Here is a 19,849-nt window from a genome sequence, read left to right as displayed (position 1 = left end):
GAAAACGTGTAAACATAACAACATTTTAGTAATAAAAAACATTTAGTCACTTGTAGTTTTCTGTTGCGCTCTGAGCACTTTGAGGTTTTAATTTTGCTTTGTGATAATATTTAATTATGAAAGGAGAAACCCTTTATGTCTTATTCAGACAGTATTTTACTTGTAAGCCTGTAATATTATACTTAGTGCCATCGAGAAAGTCCAGAATTTTGCTCTGTTCAGATTAGACGCTGCTGATATTTTTGTTTTTGTGGTGTGACTTGTCGTATTTACTCAATCAGCCGTGAAAGTTGAATGAAAATAAATTTTTCTGTGAGTCAGAATTTCATGTTGAGGATTCTTCTTTTTTAAAAAGATGAATCCATGTGATTTATTTTATTTTACAGTAGTGTGAAATTCAACTTTGTGCCAAATTGGAACTACAATATTGTTTTTTCCGTGTTCTTGTCATGGCCCTGGGTCATGTGACCCAGTATTCTGAGTTTCCTGGTGTTTTGTTATTCTTTGTAGTCTAGTTTCATTTCGGTTTATCTGGTTACATTCTGCCATGTTTCATGTCTAAGTTTTCTTTGTTTGTCAAGTTCAAGTCATGTCTGGATCTCCTTATGTTTCCTGTTTTATTTTGAAAGAGTTTTGTGTTTATTATGTTTAGTTTCGTGTCCTGTCATTGTGTTAATTGTTGTCAGCTGTTTCCCCATGTGATTCTACTTCCTTTGATCATTCCTTATGTGTATTTAGTCTGTGTGTTCCACTCAGTCAGTGTCAGATCGTCTGTTAACCTCACCACAGCTTTCATAGGTTTACTCCATTGTTTCGCTGTGTTTTCTAGTTTACTCAGTGTTCTTGTCATAGTTTGTCACTGAGTGTCACAGCCTTTTTGTTAACAGTGTTCATAGCCTCCTTAGTTTCTCTAGTTCCTTGTTTTTTCTTCTGCAATCAGCCAATAAAGGCTCGCTTTATTTCTGAAACTACGTTTTGTCTCCACCGTGTCTGCATCTGGGTCTACCTCTTTCCTCACACCGGCGCACTCCGCCGTGACAGTTCTCTAATATTGTCATTTAAAACAGCAAAATTAATAATGAATGATGAAGCAAACAGGCCTCACATTTGAACACACCAGTCTTCACTGTTCAGGAAAACATCAGATCACTAACGGGACCTTCCAGCTGTTCCACCGATGGGAGCTTTTATTAACTGCTTAAAACTGGAAACACTGCATTGAGCCAAATGTGACAGTCGAGGGATTTAAAACCGAGACTCACAGAGACAAGATACTAATGAGGTAGACTTTCCATTTAAATGGATCAGTGAAAATATTGCAGTATTGCTTAAGTATTGATGCAGTGCTGCTATGTTCAAACTGTTTGGGTATACTTGTCTTAACCCAACTACTCCTGGTTACAAAAGAGGAACAAGAAGATTACGAGGTAACAGCTCACAGCAACACTCCTCCCAGAGAGGCAAATAAAGACGCTGCGGCAGAGAAACAAACAGTTCAGGAAGTGAAGCAGAGGAGCGTGAGGGAGCAGCGCTCAGTGTACGGGACGTCCTCCAGCAACCTGAACCTACAGCATAATAATTAAAAGATGACTCAGGGTCACAGTCAAAAGAAGGAAAGTTTAAAGGCCAAACAGCACGCGGTTCCACAGGAGAGCTGATAGCTCAGCCCAACTCTCTCATTCTGAACCTCAAAGAGCCACAAATAAGTCTGCCGTCTGAGAGCGAAGTGCTCTGATAGGACAGCACGAAGTCACGAAGATGTGTTGAGGCCTGTATATCCAAGAAAAACATTTAGGTGAGCATAATTTTACTGGGAACCATTAAAGAGAGATCTGAGAAACACACGAAAAATCCAAAAATCAAACGGTTTAAAACGGATCGTCCAATCAAAACCTCTGTTGCTCATGAAGGTTTCCACCTGTGTGAAGTGACCCCGAAGCAGCTGCATGGCGGTCATGATGAGAGCTTAGGAAAGGAGCTTGGATGCTTCCTTTATTCCCTCCTTTAGCAGCGAGAGTAAATAATGCTGTCGCACAGCTGATTACAGCAGCTCTCATAAAGTTCTCCCATTTGTGAATGTTGATCTAAATAAACTCAGTCAGACAGTTTTGGTGTGATCAGACAAGCAGAACCTGTCTGATCACACCAGACAGGTTCTGCTTAGACCGTCAGGAAGCACGCTGCACAGTGCCGTGGAGGTCGAGTGAGCGGAGCTACTTGAGGGGCGGGGTCAGGGCTCTGACCCACTGTGTGTGTGTTAGTCCCCCGATATGGCTCCTCTGCATTGAACCCATTCACCCAGTGAAGCAGTGGGCAGCCACTAATGCAGCGCCCGGGGAGCAGTGTGTAGGGACGGCACCTTGCTCAGGGGTACCTCAGGGTAGCCGTTCAGTGGAGTCGAACCCCCGACCTTCCGACCTGCGCTATCCCCGCTCTGATGAGAGAGAAGTTTATCTTCCAGTCACCAGAAAGATGAAACAGTTTACCCAAACGTGCGTCACACTCAGTGTGTCTGTCCGCCACGCTGATCTCTGCCGTCGGCTCGACTGTCACCACAAATCAAGGTTTCTGCTACAACCTCACTGACAGCCGTCAAAACAGGCGTAAACTTTATTGTTTACCTGTTTTCCTGAAATACTGGGGCTACTGCGCCCTGCGGTGACTTCTCTCCAAACCAGACGTGAACACACGGAGACAGCATCGCCCCAGGCCGTAACTATTTCACCTCTTCCAAAAATTAAGGAGATCCTAGTGGATGCAGTCTGTGAGATGAACAATAGTCTCGTCTCTCATCTCAAAGTAGAAGCTGCAGGATTATAAGTCACGGTCATGTCAGACTCCAGAACCAATATAGATGTAATAAACTAAGCTTCTTTCAGCTGCATCAGTGCATCAAAAACAAATTGTTAGCATTGTTAGTAGTTTTTTTTCCTCCTTTATGAGACAAAGCTGCTGAGAAGAGGCTGTGAGAGCGTTTCACTCATCCGTCACGCAGCAATTTTACAGCCTCAGAAGAGCAGTGCTTCTCCTGTTTGATCAATTTATTGATTGCAATGTGTCTCTTTTCTTTCCTTTTTCTTGCAGGGAAGCTTTTTGTCCACAACATGCCAGCATGCTGCCTGATCATTTAAGGATTTACACCAGGCGACTGCTATCACGGCGCTGCGAACACAAACGTGATGCTGGGACGTCCCAAACTTTAACAAAACACATGATTAAAAAACAATCAGAAGAAAAAAGATATTCCCATAAAATGTTTACATTTGGTCTCCAGGCCTTTAAATGAGAAACCGGAGAGATGGAAGTCTGTTTTGGTTTTTCTGTGTTTACATGTTTAGTCTGAACTCTTTTGACTCTTTCGTGCATTTAGCATTTTACTTTGATGTCACACAAAGTCAGTCACAGCACTGAAGTGGGCACAAATCAATCCATCACACACACACACACACACACACACACACACACACACACACACACACACACACGCACACACACACACACACACACACACACACACACACACACACACACACACACACACACACACACACACAGTAGTGTATTACATGGAGTGTTGGATCAATCCATCAGGCCTGAGGACGGGCGACGTGTCATCAGACATCGGGAAACTTTTATTTGTATTTATTGATTTATTTTGGACGTAACGTGTTGCTGGCATCAAATTGAACATGAGCAAATATTTCTGATGTCACTTCTTCTTCTTTTTCATTTAGTAAAATGTCAGGTTGATTTCATCGTTGGAGTGAAACTTTGCTTTTTACACAGAAAACCATGTTTGCATAAAACGCATGCAAAGCAAATGATGAATGAAAATTTTATATCTGCAGTTTTCAAATACAACACGAGGAGATGCAGCAACACTAAAATGTTGGAAAACAAATGACTGCTCCAACATCAATGAATGAAGTGAGTGAGCCATTCAGCCATTAGGATGTTTTTATGACTAGGATTTAAATGTCTCAGGTTGTGTCTTCATCCTGCTCATCGCAGATTTGTTTAGATGATGCGTAAAGCCTTCGTGGGAATTATCTTAATTACAACATTACTCAAATAACCCTGAAGTTGTCAGGCAGAAAGTCTCTAACATCTATGCAAACACAAAAGGCAAACACACAAAATGCTGCTTCCAATTCAAATGAAGACACCAATGTTTTCAAGCGTGTCCGTCTTTAAAGACAAACAATGCAGAAGAAACACGGAAAATGTGACGTTTGGATAAAGGTTCGTTAAAGGGACGAGTCTGAGACTTAAAACTGAGGGAAACTGAAGGAAAACTGAAGGAAAACTGAGGGAAAACTGAGAGGAAAACTGAAGGGAAACTGAAGGAAAACTGAGAGAAAACTGAGAGAAAACTGAGAGAAAACTGAGGGAAAACTGAGGGAAACTGAGGGAAAACTGAGAGAAAACTGAGGGAAACTGAGGGAAAACTGAAGGAAAAATGAGGGAAACTGAAGGAAAACTGAGGGAAACTGAAGGAAAACTGAAGGAAAAATGAGAGAAAACTGAGGGAAAACTGAGGGAAACTGAAGGAAAAATGAGGGAAACTGAAGGAAAACTGAGGGAAACTGAGGGGAAACTGAGGGAAAACTGAAGGAAAAATGAGGGAAAACTGAAGGGAAACTGAGGGAAACTGAGGGAAACCCCTCGACATCCTGCTTGTTGAGCACGAGCTCCGTCTTTGTTTCACGGATGGACACTTATGACCTCATTTAGCTGTAATTAACAACCCGTTTGCATCTGCAGCGAGTTTGAATATGTCATCTTCTAAACAAATGGACTCTAATGAACGATTACTCACACTTCATCTGGTTTTACATACTTCATGTTGATGTGGGAGGAGGCAGAAACATCAGATTTATATCAGATGGAGAATTTTGAGCGTTCAGTCCATCAGCCCGCCTGCAGCTCCTCGTCTCAGGTACGTCATTGCTCTCATGAACAAACCTCAACAGAAGCTCACTGGACAGAGATGATACCTTTACATGTTTATTATTGTTTTATCATGTAGCTAATCTGGCAGAGCGTCATTGACTTTTCTGTTGTGTATTATCAGGATTATTTTTGTTTAACTGGTTATTTCTGAGTTCACTCTTAAAGTCTCTCAGCTTACTTATGACCAGTTCTTTGTTATTAGGCTCCACTTGTGTCTTTGTCCTTTGTGTCCCTCTCTGTGTGTCTCTGTTTATGTGTGTGTCCTTGTGTCTTCTTCCCCACTTTGTCACGTCCCCTGTGTTTAAGTCTCCCTTTGTGTGTCTCAGTGCTGTCTTTGTCTCCCTCTGGGTCTCGTCCCATCTTGGCTACACGTCTCCCGTCGTGTCCTTCTATCTGTCACGTGTGTCTCCCTGCTGTCATGTTCTCTGTATTTGTTTCTTAGGCTGCGTTCACACTGCAGGCGAAAGCGCATCAAATCCGATTTTTCTGACCCTCTGCGACCCATCTATCCGATCATGGTGTGACAGTGTGAACGGCGCAAATCCGATATTTTCAAATCCGACCTGGGTCACTTTCGTATGTGGTGCTGAATCCGATACATATCTGATGTTTTAGAAAGCGACTGCTGTTTGATGGTCATGTCGCATTAAATCCGTCTTTTACGTCACTGACACAAGACAGACGCCAATTATCAGCGCCCGAGAAGACATCGTGAACGCTTCCTGTCCATCCGGTGAAACTGTTGGGAAGACAACGTTGGAGAAACGTGAACATTTTCTTTGTACTGTATAATCTGCAGATTCTGACAGAAACCTGCAGCTATCCTTTGAAGCAGCGCTCCTCTCAAACAGCAACAAGGATCATTATTAGGTTATTTACATTATTATGTAAATAACAAAATAACTTAAAGCAAAAATTGGGAAACATGAAGTCCGAAGTCTTTATATTAAGGCCATCAGTCAAACATACTGTTGCTCTGGGTTTAAACAGAGCGTGTTGTGTGTGACGTCTTCTTTTGCGCATGCGGGCGCTTTGAGCGTTCACACTAGAGCGCGTTTGCTGTCGCATTTTATTTGTAGTGTGAACAAGCAGACAAAAAAATCGGATTTGATCAAAATATCAGAATTGAGCATCAAGACCTGCAGAGTGAACGTAGCTAAAGTTATGTCCGTGCTCGATCTCCTGTTTCTATTTCCTTGAGGTTATGTCAAGCCTGTGTGTCTCGGGTCTGCTTCTCTGCACTTCCTGTTTTATTTTGACAGTCTCGTGTCCCATGTGTGTTCAGCTTGCTTCCTCCTGTCTTGCCGTTATGTTCATTCGTCCCAGCTGTGCTCCCCGTGTGTTTCCTTTGGTTTAGCTGTCATTCAGTCTTTGTTGGATTGCCCGTTAATCGTCCCATATCTGTCTGTGTTCCACGTTGCTCGTGTCCAGGTTTTCATGTCCGTTTGCTTTACGTTAGCTCTGCCAGCTTAGATTATTGTTTAGTTTCATGTTGTTTCACCTTTGCCGCTTTGTTTTGTTTCATCAGCCTCATTAAACGGCTCGCTTTTCGTTAGTATCCAGTTCTGTCTTCACGTTTAATTTGTCTGCATTTGGGTCCACTCCTCACTGTGTGCCCGTGCACAACATGTCCCTGATAAGAATATTGCCCACTTACATCACGTTTCTGTTCCTCTCTGAGCTCTGTGGATGTTTGAAAACTTTGTGCTAATGATGAAAAGAAAGATTTTTTTGTATCCATCCTTCTTTTTGTGATACTGACGTCTGTGCAGTTTACTCTGAACCTGCAGTTACATTACTTTGCATCTCAGGTGAGGCTGCTGACTGCACTGACTGTAGTAACTTGTCTAAAAATGTACCTTCTACATGGGCTAAGTAAACACTTTAATAAAAAGTAATATATTTTAAGTAAAGATTCAAACTCCAGGCTTTGTTTCAGTAGAGCTCTGTGTAATTATATTTTGGAGTCTGAGTCTGCTCTGATGCTGCTGCTTTCGTGATCTGCAAATGATATTAATGACGACATCTTCACGGTCTTTCAGCTCTCAGTCATGATCGGACGTGGAGTGATCCTCCTGCTGCTCTCAGGTCAGTGAAATTATTCCATCAAAGAACTGTTGAAGTCACGATGTTGTACCATGACTGTAGCATCTGCCTCCTGTCACCTACCAACTAAACCCTGGGACAAAGTAAAGTTGCAAACTGCTCTTTCAAAGGCTTTAAAAGCACACGCTGCTAGGACATGATTTCAAAATAAAGCGGACCACACCCATAACTTGTTCTGCCAAGTTCAAATTCACAGGAACATAATTATATGAAATTCATCTTGACGCGTCTTCAGTGGGAAAAACGTTTCATCTCTCATCCAACTGACTTCTTCAGTCAAGGAGGCCATTTATGTAAAGACCATCTCTGAGTCGAGGAGGGGGCCCAAGGGTGCATCTGTCATGCTGTGACATACACGCTGTGGTTGCAGCCATTCTCCAACTCTCTGTGAATGGTACTCGTGGTTCTTGATCAAAGAATTAATCATTGATCAATGGTGTTACGTGCGTGTGTTGGTGGGTTCTCTGTTTCTTAATGTGTGTATGCAAATTCACCTGTGCAGGGGCTCGGCTGTGATTGGTGGACCTAAGGAATGGCCTGATGTAACTGGTTCCTGCTGTGGACGTGGACTATAAAAGGGCGACCGAAGAGCTGCAGTGTGGGGGGTGTGTGGCAGACTTCCCGTGCACTTGCCTCAGGTCCAGACGGAGCAGCCGCAGCCATAGCTATTTAGTTAAAAGGTCGGGCATGTGTGTGAAGTGCGGAGCAAGTAGGGGTGAGCTGCCGATTATTTTGGGAAGCCTTCTTTTCTCCTGTGTTTTTAGACCAGGGAGGTCAGACTGTGTTATTTCTTTCTTTTCCTTGAACAGGTCAGAGGGGAACCGAAGCCTAGGTTGAGTTTTGTTTGTTGTGTTGGCCTTAGCTCACCCCGAAATTATACACTCCCACTACCGTGAGCGCCATTGTTGTGAATAAACCGTTGTTAAACGTCCGATGCTGTGGCTGTGTCTGTTTGGGCGTGGGAAGTCACGGGACACCCCGCTCTAGTTACGGTCATTTCGAGCCGGGTCATAACAAATGGTCATGACTATTTGGATATTAATGATGAGGGAGCTGACGTCCCAGCCCATTGTTCCCTCAGTTGGCTGGTTTCAGTCATTATGTGAATGTCCTGGTTATAAGGTTGGAGACCTGCAGTCAGCTGATGATGATGAAACGTTTCTCCCGCTGAAAACATCCAGATGAACAGAATCAACTTTCTGGGATTTCCCTACCTGGATGACTGAGCATCAAGACATGATTATGATAAATACATTAAAAACATTAATGGATCAGGTTATAATTATCACTGTTTTTTAGACCAAACATTTTTCTATCAGTTTTGTATCATTGAGGCTTGAAGCCATTTGTTCATGCTGAGCTGAAGCTCCCACCACAGCGTTTCAGTGGGTGAGGTCAGAGTGAACATTGCATCACGCTGATTCTTTTTTCAGATGCTGCTGTGATGGGACCATTGTCCTCTTGCATGACTCAAGTTTCACTCTAGAATACTTTGTTATACGGAGAAGTTCAATGTCAAATCAGCGATTCTGTCCTCAAATCATTAGGCCTCAATCATAGAGTTGGTCCATATGATTAAATGATGCACAGATGATATTTCATGTAGAAGGCACCGAATCACAACAGTCACCTCAAGTCGAGACTGAGAGTCCTGTTTGTAACTTTGCATTTCATGTGACTTTATAATGACAAACAAACAAACAACTTTTTAAAAGGTTCGAGCGCCGTTTTGATTTTTTAATCTACAGAGAATCTTTTGACTGTTTCCCGTGTCGTCGCTCAGGTTGTGTGGTGGTCTGTGATCTTCAGCCTGTTCAGTTCCACTACGTCAGTCAATCACTGAACTGGTATGAAGCTTTCCAAAAGTGCAGACAGACGTACACCGACCTGGCTAACATCCAGGGACCGGCCAATAACTCGGAAGCCCAGCAGGCAGCATCAGGAGGACACGTTTGGATCGGACTCTTCAGGAACATGTGGAAATGGTCTCAAACAGGCCTGGTTCAGTCATCCTGGTTCCAGAACTGGACCTTGAATGAGCCAGGGACGGGACAGTGTGTCATAATATCTCAGTCTGGGTTCTGGTCTACCAAAGATTGTACAGTTCAGAATCATTTCATCTGTTACAGTGGTGAGTTATTTTTAAATTCACCAACATCAGCATCAAACAAAGTCTATACTCATGCAAGATGCTGCACTTAAAAACATCACAAGTGAAAGTACTGCAAACAGAAAAGAACATAAGCAACAGGACTGTCTCTAAAGAACAGTCGCTGGTGTGAATCTGTCTATTTTTTCCTTGTTCAGGTGCAACACATGATCAAATCCTGGTTCAGACACCAATGAATTGGTCTGCTGCTCAGTCTTACTGCAGGGAGAAATACACAGACCTGATAAGCATCAACACAGAGCAGGACAACATCAACATCACTGCTCTGATGCTGTCAAACACTATAAACACCCAAACTGCTTGGATTGGTTTGTACAAAACATCGTGGGGGTGGAGAGATGGAAGCAATGCCACGTACACAAACTGGAAATCTGGGGAGCCTAAGGATGGTAAGGACTGTGCCTTAATGGAAAGGTCATCAGCTTCCTGGTTCGGTGAAGACTGTAACAAGAATCATGACTTCCTCTGTTACCAAGGTGGGTCCTTCATCACTGCTTCCTCAGAGTATGATCTTCCTGGTCTGATGACTTCTTATTTCACTGCAGATGTCAAGCCCGCAGAGAAGAACATGACACACAACGTGACGCACAACGTGAAGTACAACGTGAAGGTTCAGCTGAGGGTGGGATCTGCAGACCTGAACGACCCGACAGTGCAAGAATCCATCCTGCAGCAGGTCAGAGGACACGCGATGCCCTGACTCAGTGAGCGCACAGCTATAATAACTGTAATAATAAATGCAGGTACAGGAAGAAGTCGCATTCCTGCAACTACAGAATCCAATTAAAAAATAAAATATCAAATGAATGGAGCTCCAGAGAGCACACGAAGACCAGTCCATGGATTCAAACCCACGATCTTATGCTGTGAAGTGAAACTGCAAGCGCTGCACCACCATGCTGCTTGCTTTAGTTACCGGGTAAATCTAAAAGTATCTCACAATACAGCCTACTAAGAAGCTGCTGAGACCTGGAAAAAGGGAATTTTTCTTTTAGCTATAGGGTTTGTATGGAAGCCTGTTTCTGCCACAAAAAAAATCCATAACTCGAAATTTCGAGAACAGTAACTTGAAATTTTGACTTACTTTTCTCAAAATTTTGAGTTAGCGCTGCCAATCAGTAATCTAAACCGGATCGCAACAAATTAGCGCATTCGAGAGTTTGCTGATAGTAACGCCATGTGATTCAGCTGATAACACAGGGATTTCATCATTTGTGAAGCCACGATGAAAATAATCAGCAATGTTTGCATTCATGACTGGCTGCAGCTGAGGGCTTCAGCTTCCGGCTGACAAGGAAATGACGTCATTCATGTAGATTACTGATCGGCAGCGCTAACTCGAAATTTCGATTTATTAACTCAAAGTTTTGAAGTAAGTCGAAATTTAAAGTTAATCACTCGAAATTTCGAGTTATTGATACTTTTTTTTGTAGTGGCGGAAACGGGCTTCCGTAGGTTTGATATCTCTGAGTCTAAACTTATTATTTTTCCATTTATTCTCCGTGTGCTCGCTATGAATATTTTCACTGGTCCCTGATAAAGTCCTTGACCCTTCTTTTCTTTGCAGTTACAGATCAGTCTCAACATTACACAGTTTCATATTGCCCTCATTTTAGAATTTGATACTGCTGACCATCGTGTTATCCTTGAAAGGCTGAGACCAGGGTCTGTTTTGGAGCGCTTCTCTGCCTGAATGATGTTTGGCTCTGTGCGCAGGTCCTTCTCCTTCCTGTGATGCACCGCCAGGTTTTGTTTTGGGGCCTTTATTGCTGCTGGTTGTGATATTTATCATGGGAGGTGCTATATAAACAAAATCTTACTTTTTAACTTTATTTTTGTAAATTATCAAGGAGCATGTGGTGGACATCAAACAACTGCAGCCAGACCTGTCATCGTGAATCAGTCGCACTTTATAGCGATAAAAACTTCATTCACTTCGACCAGTCAGTGAGGAGCTTCTGTTGATATATGAAAACTGTGTTTCAGCTGAAGGTGAAGCTGAGGGAGGAAGGGATCACGGAGGAGGTGAAGCTGACGTGGAAGACGCAGCCTGATGGGAAGATTTTCCACAGAGTGGGTCCAACGGAGCCTCCTGGATACTCTGTGGAGGAAGACTGTGACACGGTCTAAACGTTTCCTAATTTTTATTGGCTGACGTTCATAGGCTGAACGAATTTATCCCTTAATCTTAAAATAGAGCTTGTCCCCTTGTTCTTTGTCCCCACTTGTGCTGAATGTAGCCTGACAAGGTTTCGATTTGATTTATTCTCATTTTGATGAATTTTATTGACTGATGTTCTTCTAGCTGTCTTCACTATCATTACAGGATCTGTGGATTAAACTTTCTTTAATTCCACTACAGGAACAGGTAATTATTTTATGGCTCCAATATATTCTGCATCATTAATGATATAATCTATAGTATTGATACTGCATTAAGATGTTTATTAAAACCTGCTGGCTTTACATTAACTTTTTATTACAGCTACAGCTAAGACCATTTTATACACATGGCATTTTGTGCTCATTAAAGAAGTGTGTTCTGCTCAGTCAATCGAAGGTCTCAAGCTTTGTTTGGCGCGAATGTCCAGGCAATCTATTGTAGGTGACTCAGAGCAACAGAAGGTTAAAACTGCATACACGCTTACAAAACACATATAGTACATATAATCTAGAAAAGCTTGAGTGAAGGCCTGAATGCATTCAGCTTCTTGTTGTAACCTGTGGCATTTGAGTTTGCTTAGTAACAGATGACAGAAGATGGGTCAAAAGGAAGAAAAGTCCACCTCCAGGGCCTGAAATCATCGCCATATTTGGGAAAAGATGTTAGAAAGAGGAACTTCTGTGTCTGACCTTAGCTCTCAAAATTGCTCATTGTCTGTACAAAATGCAAATGATGTTCTTAGAAATACAAAATATGTTATCAGAACGCGTGAAGGGGCGTTTAACGCTGACGTTATATAAACCATTCTCTGTGTATTTGTGGCAGAAGAAGTCCGCAGATGTGATGCTGTGTACTTCTTCCCACACGTGTGTTCTTAATAAACTCTTCATCTGATTGCACTCTACTGGGCCTCCATTGGTTTGTTTTTGTGCCACTTGTCGGATTCGGGACACTGTACTTGTACAACGTCACACCTGCTCGAAAGCATGAAAATGTTCTGAACGTTTTGCTGGAAATAAACTGTCAAACACATGTGCATTACCATGTCTGTTCTTACCTTACCAGGCAGCATAGCTTTAGTTACCCGAGCTGAGCACATGTTGTAAGTAGAAAGAGAGCATATTTCTCCTATACTGGCTTCCCTTCAGGTTTTTCCAGGGTTTGACAGGCCTGACTGTGGGAGATTTACAGCAGATCCACAGTTTCTGAAATACCTGCCAACAAAAACTGTTTTGCTGGGTTTGAACTTGGCTTGAGTCGGTTGTAACGTGTGAGTCACAGGTTATTTACATGAGTAACAAACTGGCAGGTGATTGTGATGTGTTGTGACTTGAAGATCAGCAAAAATAAGAATAAAATAAAGCTTTAAATGACAAAGTATAACATTTGGATTCAAATTAGCAGAGTAAAAGTCAAAAGTAGCACAAACACTTCAACAAAGTACGATTAGGCTGTGTAAACCTGCTCTTCACTAAAGTAAGTAAAGTAAATTCATGTCTGTAACATCGGTGTCCACGTTTTAAAAAGAGTTAGAACTCGTAACTATTTCATAAATTACAGTGAAACCAAGCAGGATGAGAAGTTACAGTCTCACATCTGTAGGGGACTGAATGTCTGACAGATGTGAAGAGAGCGATCAGTCAGGTCAGAGAAAATCTGATTGTGTTTAACTGTAACAAAGTATCTGAAGAGAGCAATCATTTAGTGATCATCACCTGAAGGAAACACATATCAGAAGAACAGACAAATGATTCGTTTTCAGTGTCACCTCATTGTTCATCTGTTAGAAGCCGCTCACTCTTATCCTCATCGAGTTTAAAGGAGCTGCCATGTTTGGTCTTTTTTACACCATGAGAGGCAGAGAGACTCAGGAATCCGTTTCATTTATGCTTCGTATTCTTTCAGATGTGAAGTCACAGCAGCCCAAACCCTGGAATGTGCATGTGTTCAGAAAGTAAATGGTTTTATGTTTTTATGAGTGATGTCATCCCTTTAAACAGCTTGGACTGCAGCCTCCGACTCGGAGAATCGTTCGTTTTTATCGATCACTGTAATTAATAAAAACCCTACAGCTATCAACCGTCGTCATACTTTACCTTAAACATTTATTTTTCTCCTGCAGTCAGCTAAAACCAACGCAGCCTGTCTGTGTCGAAGATACTTGTGGTGCATACCTGCCCGGCGGGCACAGTCAGGTTAGTCGGGTCTCTACGTGTCAGTGAGTCCGCTGCACTCTCTCCAGGTCTGAGCTCAGCTCCTCATCATGTCGGGCTCCAGAAGAACTGTGGACGATATGAGGGTCATGTTTCAGTCCTGCAAAGGCTTCGATCCGCAGCAGACTACGGATTTTTACAACAGCTGGGCTGAGACGTACGAACAGGTGAGGAGAAAGAAAGGCCTCCTGGGCTGACTGTGTGAACCAATAAATAAATATCAAACGCGCTTTAACTGGTCTTTGGACTCAGTCTGGCAGTGAAGACCAGTTCTTACCGTTTCTTCTTTGTTTCTTCTCAAATAATCAGAATGTTTCCGCCCTGACCTCAAGCAAAAAACCCCGAAAACTTTCAGATTGGACCTGAGATTTTCTCCCGCTAACCCTAAACTCACAGGTGTGGAGCTGACGGAGTGAGCTGCTGTTCTTGTTCTTCGATAAACCAGATGAAATGTTCACAGTTTATTCGTTTGACATTGAGTTGTAAGAGCAGATTATTTAATCTAAGAAAGTTTTAAATACAAAATGAGCTCTCAGAGCTGGCATCGTCATCTATCGAGCCCAGATTAGGTCGCAGTGCGCTCTGTTCTCTGCTGCCAGAGTTCACCAAAGAGACGCAGCTGTATGACTGAAAGCAGTGGAGCGAATCAGCGTAACGATTCATTTATAAAAATGCCAGTTTGCATAAAAAGATGCAGTCGGGTCGTTTCATGAGGCAGAAACTCCTGAACGAAATAATAAAGTGTAAGCGCATCTTGTTTCTCTCTGAAAACAGTGTGGCAGTTTAAATCAGAGGGGACATGGTGCGTTACAAAGCCCCGACGACGGAGGATCGATCCAGAGGAGAGTTTCATTATTACAGAAGATTGAGCCGTTGAAACCGAAACTCTGTGTGGCACAGCTGACCCGATGAACACCGAACATTCACCATCAGATCTGATTTAGTGGAGACACTCTGAGTGCCAAATGTAAACGCTTCAGAGGATACGTGAGAGAGAGCGACATCTGTCCCACAGGAAAGAGGACAGGACACGCTCAGGGAGGAGAGCAGCGCGGGAAAACTGATGACGATGGTTATGATGTCACAGGAGGTCACAAGAAAAAAGCAAGCAGAGCATTGCCGTAAAGAGGCTGCTCATGCTGGAAAACAACTGGAAATTCTGGAAATTCAAATAATTCTGTAAAGAAGAGTGAGCAGAGCTCCTCCGCAGACACGTGAAAGACTCGTGGCAGGATAACACAAACACTTGACTTCAGGTCTTGTCGCCAAGTGTGGCACAACTAGTTATTATTTATGGGACAATTGTTGCAGGGAGATTTGGGAAGTTTTTCCCCTAATAAATGAAATCATCAATAAAAAATTTCAGTTTACTCGGTTTGTCTAATGTTCACATTTGTTTGATCTGAAACATGTGGGTGTGACAAAAACAGCACTGGACAGCCTAAATCCCAGCAGCCAATAAGAATACTTTGTTTTTTCCGCTGCTTTATGTTGACAGGATTTGGAGACAATGAAGTACAGAGCACCACAGCTGGCCGTAGATTTTCTGAACGATCACTTCTGTGGAAGTCGTGGAGACGCTCAGGTTCTCGATGTGGCCTGCGGATCTGGACTGGCTGCAAAACTGGTGAACCAATAACTGGAAAACTCTGGGAGGTGGCACCTTCCAATAGCTGGAAGGAGCCGTCACTCTGAGCTGATTTGAGACCTATAGATGTTTAAAATGCTGATGTCACAAATGGGATTCAGGAAGTTTTACTGTGGTCAGCATTTTTATGAATCACACGTGAGGACATGTTCAGATTGATCTAATTATGGATAAACAATAACATTTTAATGAATCCCAAATCAGTTTTGTAAAATAGTAAATGCAAACATGAACTTACCGTCTTACGTGTGATTCTTTTGAAAGTGGGAAATTTCAGCACTTATTCAAAATCTGTGAAATTCATCCTCAGACGAACATCCAGAGTTCATGGAGCAGGCTCAGAACTGATCGTCTTTTCTCTGTATTTAGATGTTTGACCTCGGCTTCAAACACTTTGTGGGAGTGGATGGTAGTAAGGGCATGCTGGAACAAGCTGCTAAGAGTGGCCTTTATCGGGAGCTCAAACTGGCCTTACTGGGAACAGACCCACTGCCTGCACAGACTGGTACATCACACTCACACTCTGAGCTAACAAAGCAGATAACCCGACAGACACATTAGCACCACAGACAAGAAGACAGCACCGCCAGCTGATAGTAAAACAACACAATTGAGAATAACAACACCTGAAGTTTTATAGCATATGGGGGACTGAAAGTGCCAAAATAAAAAAACTAAATAAATACATAAGTAATGAAATTGGTCATTAATAACTTAAATGTTTTTTTTTTTACTTTAAAAGATAGTTAATTACTTAACTATTAACTATTTGATCATTCATTTGCTACAGTCAGGGGGCGGTGCTAATGCTGATGTAGTCAAAACCTTTGCTACCTATTTAATTTTATAAATATAAAAAATACTTTTATTGAGGATATCGATTAGTTAGATGCTCAAAATATATTTATGTCAATAATGGTCTGAAACTGCAGCGCATCACGGATCAGAAACAGAAGAAAGAGGGGGGAAGACAAACAGTAAAAGCAAAAACAAGACATGAAAAAACCTCACAGTAAAACAGGAAACTATCCATGAGATGAAGATTAAAACTAAAAACACTTACAGAGGAACACAGGAGGCTTTACTGCAAAGACACGATAGAGGAAGGAACACGGGAACATTACACGAGAAAGAAGTGCAAAACAAAAGAGGAACCAAAACGTAGAAAAACTCACAACGTGACAATGCCAACTTTTCACCCCAAAACAACTAACTCCTCTAACTCCTCTGTAACTAACTCCTCTGTAACTAACAACTCTAAGTAACTCCTTTTACTAACTCCTCTCCCTCCTGGTCTGCTTCTGGTTTCAGGTGGGTTTGATGTGGTGATCATTACTGGTGCTTTACGTGATGATTACGTGCCGGTCAGCGTTATCAGGGAGCTCTGCAAAGCTACTAAACCAGGTAACCAACCAACTTTCAAACAAACAAACTGATGTTAATCTGAGTGAGATTTTTTTTTTCCCATTTAATCTAAAACCATTTATCTGATGTGATGAACTCAGACTCTTCTTTAGCTTTCAATAATAACATAATCAATGCTGTGATGTGATTTTTAGAAGACGTTGTTATGACCCAGGTCATTGTTGCCGTGTGGTGCTGTTACTCGCCACACCATGCGGGGGCATTGTTTGTACTCTGTGATGTCTGTTATGCAAGTTTCCAGGTGGAGGCTGACCATTGGTGGAAGAGGGAATGAGGCCAGCTACAAATTGGGAGCTGACTGGGCCGGCAGCGTCTCCTACTACTTCCTGTTTCCAGTGAGCTGCGTGTTTGGGGCCCTTTGTGGCGTGTGACAGAGCTGGGCTGCAGTAAAAACAGTTATTATTTTTAATTATGTTACAGCCTGGGGGGGCTGGAGTGCAACACAAGAAAAATAATAAAAAGAAGTAAATCACACAGCCACAGCTTTACAATGCCTAGTCGTTTTATTAACTTGACAGGTAGCGAGCGTCAGGGTGGGCATGGCCAAAACAACAAACAAAACACACTGGAAATGAATCAGAACTAACTTACCTGTAGTGACTCAACCCCAAAAGAAAATACAAACCTCTAACCCGTCTTCCTACCTGGAACAGGAGAAAAAGGTACAGCTACCATGTCCAGATACGACTCTCTAAACTGTTTTTACTGCAGCCCAGCTCTGTCACACGCCACGAAGGGCCCCCAAACACGCAGCTCACTGGAAACAGGAAGTAGTAGGAGACGCTGCCGGCCCAGTCAGCTCCCAATTTGTAGCTGGCCTCATTCCCTCTTCCACCAATGGTCAGCCTCCACCTGGAAACTTACATAACAGACATCACAGAGTACAAACAATGCCCCCGCATGGTGTGGCGAGTAACAGCACCACACGGCAACAATGACCTGGGTCATAACAACGTCTTGATGCATCTCAATCATCCAGGTAAGTAAATCTCCAAAAGTTGATTGTGTTCATCTGGACGTCTTCAGTGGGAGAAACGTTTCGTCACTCATCCAGGTGACGTCTTCAGCCTCAGCTGACTGCAGGTTTCCACAATCTTATAAACAGGACATCTGCATAATGACTGAAACCAGCCCACTGAAGGAACAGTGGGCTTCAGTCGGGGGACCGACACAAACAGAGTCGAGTGTCCAGTAAACCTGAGCAAACTTTCTGTTTTTCAAAAAAACGAAAAAGGTCATAAATTGTTGTGGTTTTGTTGTTTTTTTTCTCCTTCAGGGGGCTACGTCTGCATGTCCAGAGTGGACCCAAAGTCCGAGTCTGGAAACAAATACAAAACATCTATGGAGCGTGAACTGCAGCTGATGGTGGAGGAGGGCCTGTGGAGCCCTGTCGATGCCAAAGAGATGCACAGATACATGATGGATGTTTATAATGATAAAAGCAAGGATGAGAAAAGGGAGGAATTCCTCCAGGGAACCATGTACCTGTACAGGAAGTCTCTTAATAAGCTGAAAAATTAGGAGTGGAGCCAAAAATGTGAGCTTACATATTCGTCGAGCATGTGCTGGCATTAGCATTAGAGTACAGGGTGCCTTGAATGGTTATTGTTGTTTGTTGGCGATGTATATAAATTAAACTGAATTGAATCAGAAGTCCAAGTCAAGTCCTTCTAAAATCAAACCTCACCATCATGACAGCGTTATCTATGTAAACCTTTATTTCAGTGGTCTGCACATAAACAACAAAGCTCAAAGTTTTCTGAGTTTTTATTTCTTCCACTGGATGTTTTGCTTATGTTTCAGAATTCTTCAGTAGATTTCAGCTCACGAGTTTTTAATGTCTCTCTCTTACATCGTCTCTGGTCAACACTCAGCATTAGCACACTGTCACTATTTTTACCTTTAACAGGGCCCTTAAACATATCTGCTTCAAGAGCACAGCATCAAGTAGCAAAACCAGTAGAAACCAGAAGTAGCAGGAATTCGATTCAACTAAGTTTTATTTATACAGCACCAAATCACAATAACAGTTGTGTCAAGGTGTTGTATACTGTAAGGTAAATATTCCACAGAGGAAACGGAGAAACCCTATGAGCACTTTGGCGACAGTGGGAAGGAAAAACTCCCTTTTAACAGGAAGAAACCTCCAACAGAACCAGGCTCATGGAGGGGCGGGGCCATCTGCTGTGATTGGTTGGGGTGAGAGAAGGAAGACAGGATAAAGACATGCTGTGGAAGAGAGACAGAGGTTAATAACAGGGATGATTCAATGCAGAGAGGTCTGTTAGTGTTAACTATTAACAACTATTAAAGTTGATATCACTGAAAACCAGGTACATACGAAAACCAAATAAGATTTTGTAACCATTAATAATCTGCTTTAAGCAGGAATAAATAACAAGTTAATGTTTCAACTCATTGTAGGATGTCATCAGAATACTTTAATAATCCCTAAGGAAACTATGTGGGTTACATTTGCTACAAGACACTAACAGTAACTGTCACGGACCCGGCTCTGGAGGACTCGGGGGTCCGTGAGCAGTCTTGGACTGTTGTTGTTGTTGTTATTAGTATTATTATTATTTGGTGATGTGTGTGTTTTTCTGCACAATGCTGTGTTAGTCTGTGTCCCACTCGTATGTATAGGCAGGGTGTGTGTGTGTGTGTGTGTGTGTGTGTCAGTGCTGTTCGAATGTACCCGCCGAGGGTTAGTGTTGACGGCTGCGTCTATGGTTTCCCTGCAGGAGGAAGAGTGGTCCAGAAAGGCAGCACGCACGGGGTGTGCGGAAACACAACAGCGGGGAGCACGAGCTCAGACGTCGGAGGGAAGCGCGCACACGGGGTTCAAGGGAGCAACGGGGAGTTATTGTGTTTACAGCTTTTCACTGTAAATAAAGAGCACTGTTTGCATCACAGAGTCTGCGTTTTGGGTCCTCCTTTCCCCACATCCCCACGTTCTGCCAGCCAGACCGTGACAGTAACAGGCTAAACTTATTTAAATAATACAATATGTTACACACAGGTCACAGCACAACATTGTGAAGACATGACAAGCCACAGGGTTGGGAAGGGGATGAGGAGTAATCCCAGGCAACACAGCGGCCATCCTGCAACGGCACCGTCTCCAGCGCGGGCCCAGACCCGCCTCGTGTTCCCAGGGGGCAACAAGC

General features: G+C 42.8%; 2 protein-coding genes across 3 annotated transcripts; both read left to right on the top strand.

Annotated features, from left to right (window-relative positions):
* Positions 1–4,896: 4,896 nt before the first annotated feature.
* Positions 4,897–12,297, top strand: LOC120733153 (macrophage mannose receptor 1-like). Its single transcript, XM_040031230.1, has 6 exons — positions 4,897–4,939; positions 6,996–7,041; positions 8,843–9,190; positions 9,367–9,705; positions 9,775–9,905; positions 11,216–12,297. Exons 2-6 carry the CDS (start codon positions 7,005–7,007, stop codon positions 11,357–11,359), a joined length of 999 nt encoding a protein of 332 aa, XP_039887164.1. The 5' UTR covers positions 4,897–4,939; positions 6,996–7,004; the 3' UTR covers positions 11,360–12,297.
* A 1,199-nt stretch (positions 12,298–13,496) lies between these two features.
* LOC120733159 (methyltransferase-like protein 27) lies at positions 13,497–18,433 on the top strand. 2 transcript variants are annotated; one of them, XM_040031240.1, is made up of 5 exons: positions 13,497–13,773; positions 15,105–15,233; positions 15,624–15,759; positions 16,566–16,658; positions 16,914–17,344. In XM_040031240.1, exons 1-5 carry the CDS (start codon positions 13,657–13,659, stop codon positions 17,048–17,050), a joined length of 612 nt encoding a protein of 203 aa, XP_039887174.1. In that variant the 5' UTR covers positions 13,497–13,656; the 3' UTR covers positions 17,051–17,344. The 2 variants fall into 2 exon arrangements, with proteins under 2 accessions (XP_039887174.1, XP_039887173.1); XM_040031239.1 differs by lacking the exon at positions 16,914–17,344 and adding an exon at positions 17,956–18,433 and having other exon boundaries at positions 13,502–13,773.
* Positions 18,434–19,849: the final 1,416 nt, after the last annotated feature.

This window comes from Simochromis diagramma, unplaced genomic scaffold (assembly GCF_900408965.1).
Source record: "Simochromis diagramma unplaced genomic scaffold, fSimDia1.1 OVJJ01000361.1, whole genome shotgun sequence".
In the NCBI taxonomy this organism is placed as follows: domain Eukaryota; kingdom Metazoa; phylum Chordata; class Actinopteri; order Cichliformes; family Cichlidae; genus Simochromis; species Simochromis diagramma.
The sequence above is the reverse complement of the archived record's forward strand: the minus strand, read 5'-3'. Positions and strand labels throughout refer to the sequence as shown.